The sequence below is a fragment of the Manacus candei genome, unplaced genomic scaffold (genome assembly GCF_025592945.1).
Source record: "Manacus candei isolate 608988 ecotype Guabito, Panama unplaced genomic scaffold, ASM2559294v1 h1tg000072l, whole genome shotgun sequence".
Lineage (NCBI taxonomy): Eukaryota > Metazoa > Chordata > Aves > Passeriformes > Pipridae > Manacus > Manacus candei.
The window spans coordinates 5,860,019-5,873,785 of record NW_026138120.1 but is presented as its reverse complement, the minus strand read 5'-3'; the positions used below and the strand labels follow the sequence as shown (position 1 = coordinate 5,873,785).

Below are 13,767 nucleotides of genomic sequence, written 5' to 3'. Positions count from 1 at the left end.
GAAGTAGTACACCTTTCAGGCAACTGGTATTAATGAGCAGACATGGCTATAGAATCTCCATCTGTTTTTCTGACAAAGCTGTGACTACTCCAGTCTCTCATTGAAATTCCATTAATCTGGTGCACCAAGGACCAATGCGAAAATCAAAACTCCATCTAACCCTTTATCAGCTCACAATAACCTACAAGTGAACTCTGCCTGTTAGCATACAGCGAGTTATGATTTTGCTATCAATCAGGTTGTTAGCCAATAAAAAAAAAAAAAATCAAGTTAGACCAGAGTGCCTGGCAGTGCTGTTTTGTTTGGTCTGTCTTGTTTTTGGGTTTTGTTATTTTATTTGAGGGTTTTGTTGTGTTTTATCCCTCTTCCAGTTTCTGTAGGGTGTCTGGATATGTAAGCCTATGCATCATTCTCCTTCGTTGTGATTTAATTGCTGCCAGCAATCAAGTCAAAGCATCACTGAAGTGTGCTTGAATTTCATTAGATGATATAACTTATGCTACTTTCCTACAGTACCTAATAAACCATAAAGAAACCAAAACACATATGGCTTGAGGGAATAACTGGAAAATTAGGTGGCCATTTGGGAACTGAGTGAACTTTTGAACCAGAGGAACAGAGAAAAAGAAATATTAAAAGGAAAGACAGACTTAGAATGCACACAGAGACGTGGGGGTTTGACCTTTTCAGTACCTAGAAAATTACATTAGCATTATGAAAAATACATATCATGTTTAGAGTTTATAATCCATCAAAGTTTAGATACTTTGTTAGTGCCTACCATAAGGTAAAAGTCAAAAGGATAACATAACAATCGGATTTGACAAAAGGCCTTTAGGTGACCTGTGCTAATTTAGTTATCCCATACTTATTGTTAAATGGATTATCTCTCTTGTAATTAATACACCATTAGAGAAAGGTCACACAAAAACTCCACGATTTTACAATGACTGTAGCATACACATAATACTCTAATTCTTTATCTGTTACCAAGCAGGTGCCTTCACAAATTATGTTTTGACAGTAATGCTGCAAAGTCAAATACTGATACTTTCACAAGTCACACAAACCTTAAAGTCTAACTCAAGTATATAAAGAGAAATGCCCATTTTGTTTTGGGTTTTTTAGCAGAAAATATATACAGAAGGTTTTACATAAAAATATGAATGGAACTCAAACATAAACAAAAATCAACTCAATTTGGTTACCCACAAATAGGGCCCTCTGTTAACGCTGAGAGCATTGATCCTACACAAATCAGGTTTTAGACCTGCACAGAGCCCTGCTGAACTGAACCAGTAATCATGTAAGATCAAACATCTACATTATAAACTCAGCTTCTTGAGTAGAATTTAAATACTGAACTGCTAGAAAACAAAAATACAGTATTAAGCTTTAACGAACCCATTCATGCCTATAAGGACTGAACCAAAGGCACCTCTGAGGATCAATCCACCTCTTATAAGATTCTCCCAACATACATTTTCATATATAGTCTAGGTGGCTAGACTTGAATGATGGATTATATATGTTAAAATCAAAATGGTTTTAGAATGACACATTGGACATTTAAAGAGAAAAACAGGAACACTACTCCAATAAATGAAAGTATTTACAGATCAAAATTTACCACCTTCTCTCAAATTTTCCTAGTGCTGCACTCTCACGAGGATAATTAAAGAGGATTTATCATGAAATACAGAAAGACTAGTAATATCACCTCAAATACAACAGAATTGCACCCACTATATTTCTACCTAAACCGGTACGAGTTAGCAAAGGTATTGTTGAGCAGCTATTATATCTACTCTCATAGCTTCAAAATTGGCTAAAATTAATCACTTATCTGTACAAATTCATATGGTATTTCACATACTCTTGCATCAGCATTCTTCAGCCATTCATTATTTAGGTTGATGAACATTATCACTTTTTTTCTTGATTAACTGTTTTGAAACAATTCTATAATCATATCTCCTATTAAATAGTCATATAATTTTATCACATACCCTTTATGCAATCAGTACCATGTTATTAAGTTACAATTAGAAATAATGTTAAGATTATGTTTGTAAGCAAAAATAAATACAAGGAAAGTTGCATTCATCTGTAGTTTTGAAAATTACCTTGGGTTTTCTAAAAGCCATATGCAATTTGAGTGATAATTACATTTCAACCAGAGAGCAAAAATGCCTGGTTTTATTTTTTTAATAGAAGGTCACATTGCCAACATGCAATAAGCTCAATATAAAAAAAAAAAAAGGTGTGATTATTATTGTTACACATTTTACAGACTTCTGGACATAAAAAAATTGCGTTATTCTGAATCAGTGGTTAGAATGTTTGTCACTTATGCATGTACTTGACTTATCCCTGTTCTGCAATAGACATAATTTTATACCTCATAAAAGCAATTTATGTTTCCAAAGGGAATAATCTGGATAACATAAAATGTGGAGTGCTATGTTGCAGGAAGCATATTTTCATTCAGCAATTGTACTTCGAGATGGAGCTGCACAGTTTGATCATCATATCATGTCAGCAAACATCATTCACTAGTAAGTCTATCTAACTTCTAGTGCCACAAATTAATATACATCGTTAATTTATTTGTACATATACTTAATTTATTGCCATATATTATCCATTGAAGGTACTTATATTACATATACAATAAACAAATCTCAAAAATATGGACACTATGCTAAAGCAAGCTTGTTAACTGTTGAAATATTCAATTGTTCATGTCTTCAGAACAGCCGCATTTAGCATTAAACTTAATGAATACAAAATAAAGCAACATGGAAAACAGCTACGGAGCCTAGAGTTTTTTTTTAAATGCAAGCTCAAATTCAAAATTTATATAACAAAAACTGTCTTAATGGAAGGAAACATTGTAGGAATAATTAATTTAATATTTTATGAACCTATTCTGCATGGAGTTTGCAGAAAAATATCAATCACATAAACTGTTTCATTATTTATTAGATAAATAATACAGTAAGCCATTAAGTAGCACAATAAAATTAAGCAAGAATTTGATAATGTTGAATTAACAAACAATTTGTTACTACAAATATTCACACTGTTTTAGCCTCTGATCTATCTTCAAAAACATATGCATCTACAGAAGATGCTTTGTTATCAAAAGACATGAGTTTGAAAACACCATGTAAATTTGAGACAGCTTCACTATGCTCTAGGACCACTAGAGAGAGCTCTTCAGTTCCTTTAAAGGTTCTTGTAAAGGTAAGAAAACTGTCCAGCTGTGATGCTTATCTGTTTATCTGTTTTCCAACACTAACATTCGCATCATGAGGATCCAATTACATGAGTTATAGCAAACTGGCAAATCTAGTACATTCTAAGGTAAAGAATGTCACATACCATCAGAAGGTGCTTCATCCTCTTTATCATATTGGTCAGATGCTATTGAGATACTATCAAGAGGTGAAGAAAGAGAGTTCTCAGACTTGTCCTCATCTTCCAGTTCTGTAAAAGTCAAAAATATACTGCTGGTTAAATAGCGTATCATGCAAACGCAGACAGAATAAAAGTATTTTTGATAGTAAGGAGGATATCAATTCCTATCTGAAACAGAAAAATTCCCATTTCTCACGGACACTCGTATGCTCCAGCACAGCTGTGAGCACGGCTGTTCTAGGGCTACCTTTATGCGTACACGTTGCTGGAGCGGTTTCCCTAAATGCTGTCATATAACGAAGCTGCTCCCAGCACCGCACAGCTGGCAGCTTCTCACACAGGGGTTGAAGAAACCACAGCAAAGAGGTGGGCAAGGGAAAACACTGGCAGAAGGAGAAAAGGAGAGTGCCAGGCTCCAAAGTTCTGCCTGTCCGAGTGCAGGATGGAGCTTCAGCGACTTCCCTCTCGGGAAATGCCAAACTATTGTTGGCAGCAGTTTGTCAACCTCTGCCCACTTTCACTTTTTTTCCACCATAATTAGGCTCTGCTTTGCAAATTTGTATGTGCATTCTTCCCATGAAACCAGAAGTGGAATCGCCTTCTGACAGAACTTGTGGCTTAATGCAGCATTCTGTTAATTAATTTCTTACACAACTGAGAGCCCCACTACAATAGATACAAAATCTACATTATCAGCTGCCCTAATGCACTCTGATCAGTGTCATGCATAAGTGTGAAGGTCTGGGAAAGATAAACTGAAATCAATATTAGTCGAGGTTTTCATCTAATCAGACAAAATTTAAGTTCTCCCTCCCGAAACTTAGTATATTTTCTCAGATATGTTTAATACATCTAGGCAAAAAAGAGTTGGAAAAAGAACATAAACTACACTGCTCCTAAAAAAAAATAAAATCAAGTCTTGGTGAAGGAGAAAAACTAAACATGACAAAAATCACCAGATGAGAATCATAAAGTTGATGCACCGATAGATCAAATGACCCTCAAATTTCTTAAAAACCATCTAACAGTAAATTGTTCAAGCACTGCTTTTTTGTATATACATACACAGAAAGCTTTCCAGAGATCTCCAGATACCCTTTCCTATTCACATGTTCCTTTTTGGAGCACTGTATAGGGTAACTAGTTTCTCAGAATCTAAAATAAACCCCCTGCACAGTGAAAATATTCTTCTCCACAGACACAGGAATTGTGCTCATCAGTAGGATCGCCTCACCATGGCTGCAAGTTTACCCCTTCCTATTCAATAATGGAAATTCATGGAAAATTCACAGTCTGTGTCCAGAAAGCACCACGGTTGTTTGCAAAGAACAGCAAGTTTTCTATGCAGATAAGACAACAAAGCCTGATACTTGCTTTGCTGGAATTCTTTTACATCGAAAGGTTGTCAAATGCTAAATTGGCTTTTCCTTCATTAATTTCGTGTGCTTTTTCCTGGGAAAGCTTCCTTTCAAGCTCTCATGCCATTTAACAACTGCTCTGAATCTGAACCTGACTCCAATCTATTTCTGACACAGTCCTCTCCCAGTAGCACGCCAGTCATCGTGTTAATCTGATCAAAATACTTGCATTTCATCACACCTGTCACACCAATCAAAAGTAAATTATCCCTCTCCAGGATTCACCTCTTCCTCCAAACAAAAAAACATAGAGTAGATAGCACGTGAACAGAAAATATTATGCCTTATTTACAGCCAGCATGATCATCTTTCACACTTAGATGCCAGAGACCAGTTGCCTGTCTCTCTCTGCCTATATATATCTTTATTAGATGAAAGACTCCATATAAAAAGAGTAGACATGATATTTACAACCTATACAATAGCAAAAGTTTTTCCACTCTTTTCCTGTCCTAAACTTTTACCAGTACTAGAATGCATAGAATATATGTGTATATGTAAGCACTGGCTGTCAATCAAAAATGTCCTCTTACCAGCTATGCATAAACATACTATCATTTAACCTTCATGAAGGTGACAGTATAAATTTAAAATATTAGGTTGTATTTCTAGAGGAAAACATTTCCACAAACACCACACTCCAGCACTCAAAATTCATGGGTTGAATCGTAAACCTTAGTATATTTGAATGAATAGCATTTGTGGATGAAAAATAAGTGAGCTTATATGTAGAAAGAACATCTGCAGAGAATTTTGCCCCACTCAGCAATACATAATCTCTTATGTAAGTCTGCATAGCTGCACTGTTACCTTGCTCTTCCATTAAGTCACTATACTACCATTTTCCAAGCATGCTTAGGATTTCAAATTCAGTAAACATTTGTGCTTTACTTCCATATAAAAGCTAAGATCTAGGAACAAGGGCCTTTTTAATAGAGACATACATACATATTTAGGGCACAATTTACTTGTACCTATCCCAGACTGTGCTGGCTTTGGCTAGGAAAGAGTTAATTTTTCTCATAGTAGCTGGTATCAGGCTATGTTTTGGATTTGTGCTGAAAACAGTCTTGATAATACAGGCATGTTTAAGTTACTGCCGAGCAGTGCTTACAGAGTCAAGACCTTTTCTTCTTCTCACACCAACTCACCAGTGAAAAAGCTGGGAGTGCACAAGCTGGGAGGGGACGCAGTTGGGACAGCTGACCCCAACTGACTAAGGGGATATTCCACACCATAAGATGTCATGCTCAGCCTATAAATCTGGGGGAAGAAGGAAGGAAGAGTAGGATGTTTGGAGTGATGATGTTTGTTTCTCTAAGTCACTGTCACACATGATGGAGTCCTGCTCTCCTGGAGATGGTTGAACAACTTGCCTATCCATGGGAAGTAATGAATGAATTCCTTGTTATGCTTTGCTTGCATGTGTGGCTTTTGCTTTACCTATTAAACTTTATATCAACCCATGAGTCTTCTCACTTTTACCCTTCTGATCATCATCTCTACCCCATGTGGGGCTCAGTTGCCATGACACAGGTATATAGTGTATTTGTAACATCAAAGAACATGGCAACACTGAATGTAGACTTACAGTAAAACAAGTATCTGTTCTATTTCTACAATATCCAAACTCAAAGTGCTTTTAAAACAACTGAAAAATGTTGAGGTATTATGAAGAAATTACACACTCAGTGCTTCATAGACTTCAAAGCATTCTCTAGGTGTTAAATCCTAAATAAGGCTTGAAGACTTCCATGAAAAAAAGGCCCTCACTGGGAATGACAATCAGAACAAATAAATAAATCCTATGTCATACAATTTAGGTACCCACACTTTAAGTGAAAAATGTGGAGAATAGGTGACAGACACAAAACAGAGGTATAAGCAACCTGCAGTCATGCAGGCCTAGATTAAACAAAAAAATTTTCCATTTTTTATTTTAAATAAATGTATTCGTAAATTTGTATTATACCCTGAAAAATGTAATCCTTGGATCATCTAATTTGTACAGAACTGCACACATTTCCGTAGGAAAGCTGACTCAATGTGCTCTGGAGCTTTAACAGGCAACATCTCACAACGTGTTTATGTGCTTACATAAAAGAATGACTACTTTCTGGTATCATCCTTAGAGTTTTTCCTCCAATTCTATCAGGGTTAAAACACATCTTAGGAGCGTATGCTACTAATATATAAAGATATTGCTTCTGACAGTTCAGAGACAGGCTTCTTGTTGATTCTATACATCTCCTACATTCCCACTCAGAATAACCTCTGCCCTTCCTTCACTTTACATCCTCTTCCATCAACGTGTTGCATTGAAGTTCATACTCCACCTATGGAGTAAAGCAGACAGAATTGCACTTGAAGCTCCATATGTTACTCCTTGAACAATCACAGGAGTCAGTGTTGAGCAGCACAAACCACTGCTCTCTTCAGGTGCCAAGTACCTAAAAATACACCCAAAAAGCATCAATAAATTAAAGAAAAGCATTCAACTTGCACTTATGTAATAGAAAACTGAACTACAAAGCAACAATGGGCATCAGGTAAATGTATCCAATACAATTTGAAGGCATAATTGAAAGCATTGCTGCCTAATCAGTGATCTAAAAGCAAAGCATGCTCAAACCAAACGTCTATAGACTCATTAGTTGGCAGCCATTCCATTCCAATCACATATAATGTCAGTAGTGCCTTGAACCTCTGCCAATGACAACAGCATAAATTTTGCATCTCATTTCTGTGGTCATAAAATTAATGACCAGTTTAAAAATACTTCTTTGCAAAAGTTATTGCACAAAGGAATGACATGAATGTGTCCCTGTTATGTAGTCACAAGAATAATTATGGAGTTGATGCTCATTAATATAGTTTCTTGTTTCCCCAGAACACCATATGATTTATATGGAAGTTAGGGGGAAAAAAGGATTAATTAATGGTAGATATTTAACAGTCACAACAATAGCAAAAATATGTATAAGAACTGACCCTATTCCCCAGCTTCTGCAATTTAAACTAATCTCTTACAGGTTTGATAGCAGAATCAATATATTATGCTGTCTGTAAAAAAAAAAAAAATACAATGTCGTTCCTTATTAAATGCTACCTTTTCCATTACAGCTTATTTATTGATTTAGGAAATAATGCATACCAAAGGGTAAGTGTACCACATTAGGAACAGAGCACTGAACAAACTCTCCTCATTGTAACAAGAGTTGTAGTTCAGTGCCTACCCCCCATTCTGAAAATTTCCAACAAATTCAGTTGGTATAAGTTGAATATAACGAACAGGACCATATTATGTTATAAGAATCCAGCTAAAAAAAAAATCCAGACATTTTTTTGCCCCAAAAATTCATTTTCTTCTGCAATAGTGAGATTATAATAATGAATTCCTAAGCATTAAAAATACTGCTTCCACCACTTAACCTAAAAAAGAGAAGCAAGATGTTTCAGCCAGTACCTCTGAAAGAGACTTGCAAGCTCACATCCTCAGATAACTAAACACTTCCAATTTATTTCCAAAACATCTAGACAGAATGATGCATTAAAATTGCTCAAGTATAAGAGAAATAAAACGACTCACAAAAATAAAAAGACATGTAGGTCAAAACACCCTGCTTCTTGCCATTTCAGAAGGTCCCAAGTCACAGCAGGTTGAAATCACTTCCTCCTCTCCAATCTCTGCTGCGGTAAGAACCCACCAAACAAAGGACTGGATCATCAAGCAGATCAAGCAAGGTTCTCACTACACAGTTTTTCAAAAGAACAAGTAGACAAAGCTGCTTTCAAGCTGGTACGGGCTTAATAGGGGCAGCTTATATTTTTAAGAAGATGCTCTGACCCAACCCAGCAGTCACCTTGCAAGATTGGACTCTTCTGACAGCCACTTTCTCAATGCATGCTTTGCCACACAATCTGCTCCAACATACTCATCCCTGAAGAGCCTTCTAGAGTCCCTTATTAACATGATGGTTTTTAATGGCTTGTTTTGTAAAGGTCAAGTAGAAACTCTTTAACAGCTATTTCTTAAAACAATACTGAAACAGCATTAAGTTTGCAAGCAAATATGCTTCATGCAAGAAAAGCGACCCAACTTTTTCCTTCCTTTTGCATCATTATTATGATGTATATCAGGACAAGACCATTTTGTGCTGCACTGGTGGCTGTATCTTGTGTTGCTTGAAATTGCACTTGGCATGGACACTTCACAGATAACAGCTGCGTGTAGCTGAAAGGGACAACACAGTGACTCGCCTGCAGTGAAACCTTCCAGACTTCCAGGACAGAGTGATATTTGGCACACTTTTAATGCATTTGATGGTCTCTCCAGAAATATATTATGATGATCCCCGAACAACCGGATAACAGCTAAGCTATATCTTTCCCATTTATGGTTAAATACTAACGATGTATTTATGCTCCTGCTGAAAGTTCAAGTGTGTTAAAATATAGAATCTGCATCCACATATGGCTCTGGTGACCACAAGATACCGACTCCCTTTCTCAAGTCCAAATGACTCCTACCTGCTGCCATTTCCTGACAAAGAGTGTATAGAGGAAAAAAAAAAAAAAGGAAAACAGAAAAGAAAAAAAAATATAAAGCCTTTGCATATAGTGCTACTCTATCAGCTTGACTATTTCCAGGAAGCAGATGTCTCAGGCTCCAGATACTCTCTGCTCTGCCAAGAGCCAGAGGCATCAGAGTCATTTAAAGGTTTCCTACAGGTGTTCCCAATAATTACATAGAGAATAACACCAATGCTCTAGAGACGTAGATTCACCCGCTATTATACTACAGTGAAATGAAAACTAAAGTGGATCTTCATCAGTTTTTATCAGAGTGAAAAGTGCTAGTTAGAAAATGTCATATCATACTTTTCTGCATAAATAGATCAGATATAAGGTGCACTGAGACCTTTATGGGGAACTTTTTCTGCAAATTCCCATATTATGACTCTATTTGGCTAGTACTTCTGGTGTCTGACTTTCAGCACTGAGCCAAAATATTTTGTAAGAAGTGATTAAAAATATATATTTTACTAAAATAAATGCAAAGAACAGATGGCAAGTGAATTTCAAACACAAATGCAGTTTCTAGAGCTTACAGTGCTTCTGCCAACTTTAGCACTATTTTTAGCATAAATTGAAAACAAGGTTCTGTTAACTAAACATTTTGGCAGTCACAGTATTGATTCAATTAATCTCAAAACAGAGAAACGTCAAAAACTGTATTAAGTCAGAATCTTTGAAAAAGTCCAGAGTTTTATATCCTTAGTGGAATATTAGTCTTATAAAAAAAACTAATCTAATTTGTAGGCAAATAACCTTAGTTTTCAAGTTCCTTCCCAATTCTAAGATTTAGAACGGGTCACTGAGTGTTTAGTTTTGCCTAAACTGCTTAGATAAAGAGTCAGATATTTCAAATTAACTGAAAAAAAGGCAGCAGTGTCTAAGAGAAAAAGACATTTCTACAGAGTTTCTCAATTTAAGAACAAAATAGATATAATGTTCAATAACAATAAAAATAAAATTTGAGGAAACATTAGTGGTTTGGATATTAATATAATTGTACCTTTTTTGTCATAAGAACAACACGGACTTTCTTTGTCCATAAATCAACAATATACTTAACTGTAAAAGTCACAGTGTAAAACCAGATAACACATCACATAAGAGAATTAAATATTTTCCTATACAATGAAATTTGTGTCTTTCATTTTCATGTGTACCCACTTCTCCCACAAAGTTGTGTTTTTTTCAGTCTGTAGACACAAGAGATGCTTTTGCCAGCATATTTACTGACCTGACAACATCAGAAGGCTTCTTTTTAAGAGGATGAAAGGAAGTCCTCAAATTCATCAATCTGGTTGCAAAGAAGTATGTATGCACTTTCTGAGAGATACACACATGCATGATTTTGGTTTTAAGGAGCTTGGTTCTACTTGTACACATGTTCTTCAATATTATTATTATTATTATTACCATTACTATTATTATTTTAAACCTTCTTGCTTTATCCTTATGGAAGGCAGGACTCTGTATGCTATTGGCCAAAGCCCATAAAACAGGAGTTCACATACAAGAGCTTGGTCAAACTTACTAATAACTACGTACAACGCCAGTGGAACTACAAGAACATTCAGTGATGAGAGTGGAGTGACAAGTATGCCCACAACCCGTACTTGTGGAACAACTCACAAGTTGAAGGAGCCATGTTTGAGAGGCTAGAGTCAAGTTTCATTATGTCATAGAGGAAATCTATGAATTTTGAAAGTGTTAGTCCACTTCTTCTGGATGCCTCTGGAAGGATAAGAGGTCACAACTCAGAAGATTCTTGAAAACAACTGATGTAGCATGATAATTACTATACCATGGTAATTCAGCACATAGTATAAACCATTCTTCGTCTTTACTTTCAGCTTCAACAAAGATTATTTTATTTGATTTTAAAAAATGGAGTAACTGCTACTGCAAAACCAAGGACAGCAAATATGAAGATGAAATATACACAATAGTTTTTATTCTTTCTAGTTTGTTTCAGCACAGTTTCCAGAAGTCTGATTCCACCCCTCCTTTTTCCCCTAAAAGATATTCTCTTTTTTCACCTTATATTTCAGGATATTTCTTCTTTGTCTGGAGGAAGTTGGAACTGACCATCACTGCCTTCTCAGTTTTCAATCTTTTCCAAATTTTCCATTTTTCAAATGTCAAGGTGTGCACAGTGGTATGAACAGGCACAACAGTTGACCTCACTCAGCTGCTGCCGCTGCTTTGTTCCACTAGGAGCTGACCAAGGATCTGACTGCCTACCTCCATGTGGGTCCTTTGTTCTACACCTACACAAGTCACGCCTAATTTGTACAGGCCTAACGACCGACACAACCGAATAAAGTTTAGCAACACTTCTTGAACTCTGGAAATTATACCAACAACTCATACCACTGGATTGCATTCCCTCAAATATTTTGCAACTAAGTGCAGGCTCCGATTTCTCATATTTTTTTTTTACATTCATGTATACAAATGCACATGAATTTGGAGAAATTTATCCTTGCTTGCAGAAAACAATGGTATAACTTTCATTTTATTGATATATACCAAAAGAAAACTAAAGTGTCAGCATTGGCAAGCTTCACCATCTGTACACAGTTCTATGATCTGAACTAGAAACACATCACAAGAATTTTAAAAAAAGGCAATATATCCTTCTTAAGAATCACATGTACTCTAATAAAAAGAATAAGACTGAATATAAATTTTACAGAAATCAGAGCAAGTTATGCAGTAACAATTACAGACTATATAAATTAAACCACCCATTTTGCTGGAGAAAATGAAATCTCATTTTTATTAATAATTTGTTGAATTAGAAAAGAAAATCTTAATTTGATTTTGAAATTCTGAAGTAAATAGACTAGAATCTTCTTGACCTTCAAATAAAGCAAACCAGTAAATGCAAACTCTACTCTTTGTAGACAACTCTCATGCTCATTAGAGAGTCAGAGCCTCAGAAAATTATCAAATCTTCAGAAACATGCTCTCCCAAGGTCAGATTCATTTGTAGTGAAACAACCATCCCACCTAATTTCATGTTAGTAATTTCCTAAATAAAATAACACTTCACTTTCCCACACTTAGTTCTGTTGGACAATGAGGAGGGAAACTACATTTTATCCTCTGTAAGGGTGTCGTGTGCAATATAAAAAAACAGCAAATTATTTTAACACAATTTTTAAACAATCACAGTTTGAACTTATAAAACTTTGGCAATCTTGGGAAGTTTCAAGTTGCATTTTCCCTTTCAGTTGAACTGTTATGGCTGCATAACTTGATTTAAACAGGCATAAGAAATGTATGAGCTTGTTGTGCCTTGTTATAACATTACTTGCCTATTACGACTTACATATTTGTACTTCATCAGGAGGCACACTGTAGCCTACACATTTGAATCTCCTTGTCCAGAAACAGACAGTTCTTCAACCACTGCAAAAAGTGAAGCTCTGCATAGGCTTTTTTGACCTCGCACTGTGACCCTCATACCAGCATCCACAGGCTATAGGTCATGACCTCAAGAATTAGCATCATGGAAATAAGAGCCCTTCCAGGTTTAGTTACAGAACAGAACACTGTAGCAACAAACCCTCAGCCTTCTCTAAACTGAACTCTGCAGCTTTGTTTTAACTCCACTGGAAGACAATAGATAACCCACACTTCAGTTTTCATTACTCGCACACTAAATCATCTCCTCTCCAGCTAAAGGTCTGAGCTCGCGCTGCACTATGAAAACATTCATTCAGTGTGGATCGAAAGCCAATATCATATTGCCACTAGATGATCCTATTAAAAGGTTAAAGAAACATCACTATGGAATTGAAGACTTTTGCAACGTTAAGAAAAAAGGTTGAAATAAGTCATCTCTGTTAAAATTTTATCTCCTAAGCAGGCTACTTTGCATACACTTCCTCCGGGGAAGAAGAAAAAAAACCCTGCATCACATGGTCTTTCACAAGGCTACACTACCGCTAATAAAACTCCGCTTATATTAAACTGATAACAAATAATCTCCATAACAAGCTCCATTATATATTAAATCCTGAACCGTATTTCTAAACTAGTCTTTCCATCAGCAAGCGCTCTCCGATGCGTTTAGTGACGGGCGGGGGACCCAGCTCCGAGCGGGAGTTCCGGGAGTCCCGGGCAGCCGTTCCCGCTTCCCGCAGCAGGGGGAGCCAGCGCCCTCGGCCTCGGCCGGCGACAGGCACCGGGGAAGCGCCGGGTGGGAGAGGGAGAGGGAGAGGGAAAGGGGCACGAGACTCACCTTCCTCCGGGAACTCCCGAGAGTAACTGCAGGGAGAAGAAGAAGAAACATCAGAAAGCAATGCACACCTGCAAGCCCACGGTGCCAGGACATGGCACAGAA

At 36.5% G+C, this 13,767-nt stretch overlaps 1 protein-coding gene across 3 annotated transcripts in view; it reads right to left on the bottom strand.

Annotated features, from left to right (window-relative positions):
- Window positions 1–13,767, bottom strand: part of SKAP2 (src kinase associated phosphoprotein 2) — a 118,280-nt gene that overhangs the window by 91,621 nt on the left and 12,892 nt on the right. For all 3 annotated transcript variants that reach the window (XM_051808448.1, XM_051808449.1, XM_051808450.1), the window contains exons 3-4: window positions 13,666–13,691; window positions 3,388–3,492 (exon numbers count right to left, since the gene is read on the bottom strand). In XM_051808448.1, the coding sequence (XP_051664408.1) occupies window positions 3,388–3,492; window positions 13,666–13,691 (131 nt within the window). The remainder of the gene's footprint in view (window positions 1–3,387; window positions 3,493–13,665; window positions 13,692–13,767) is intronic.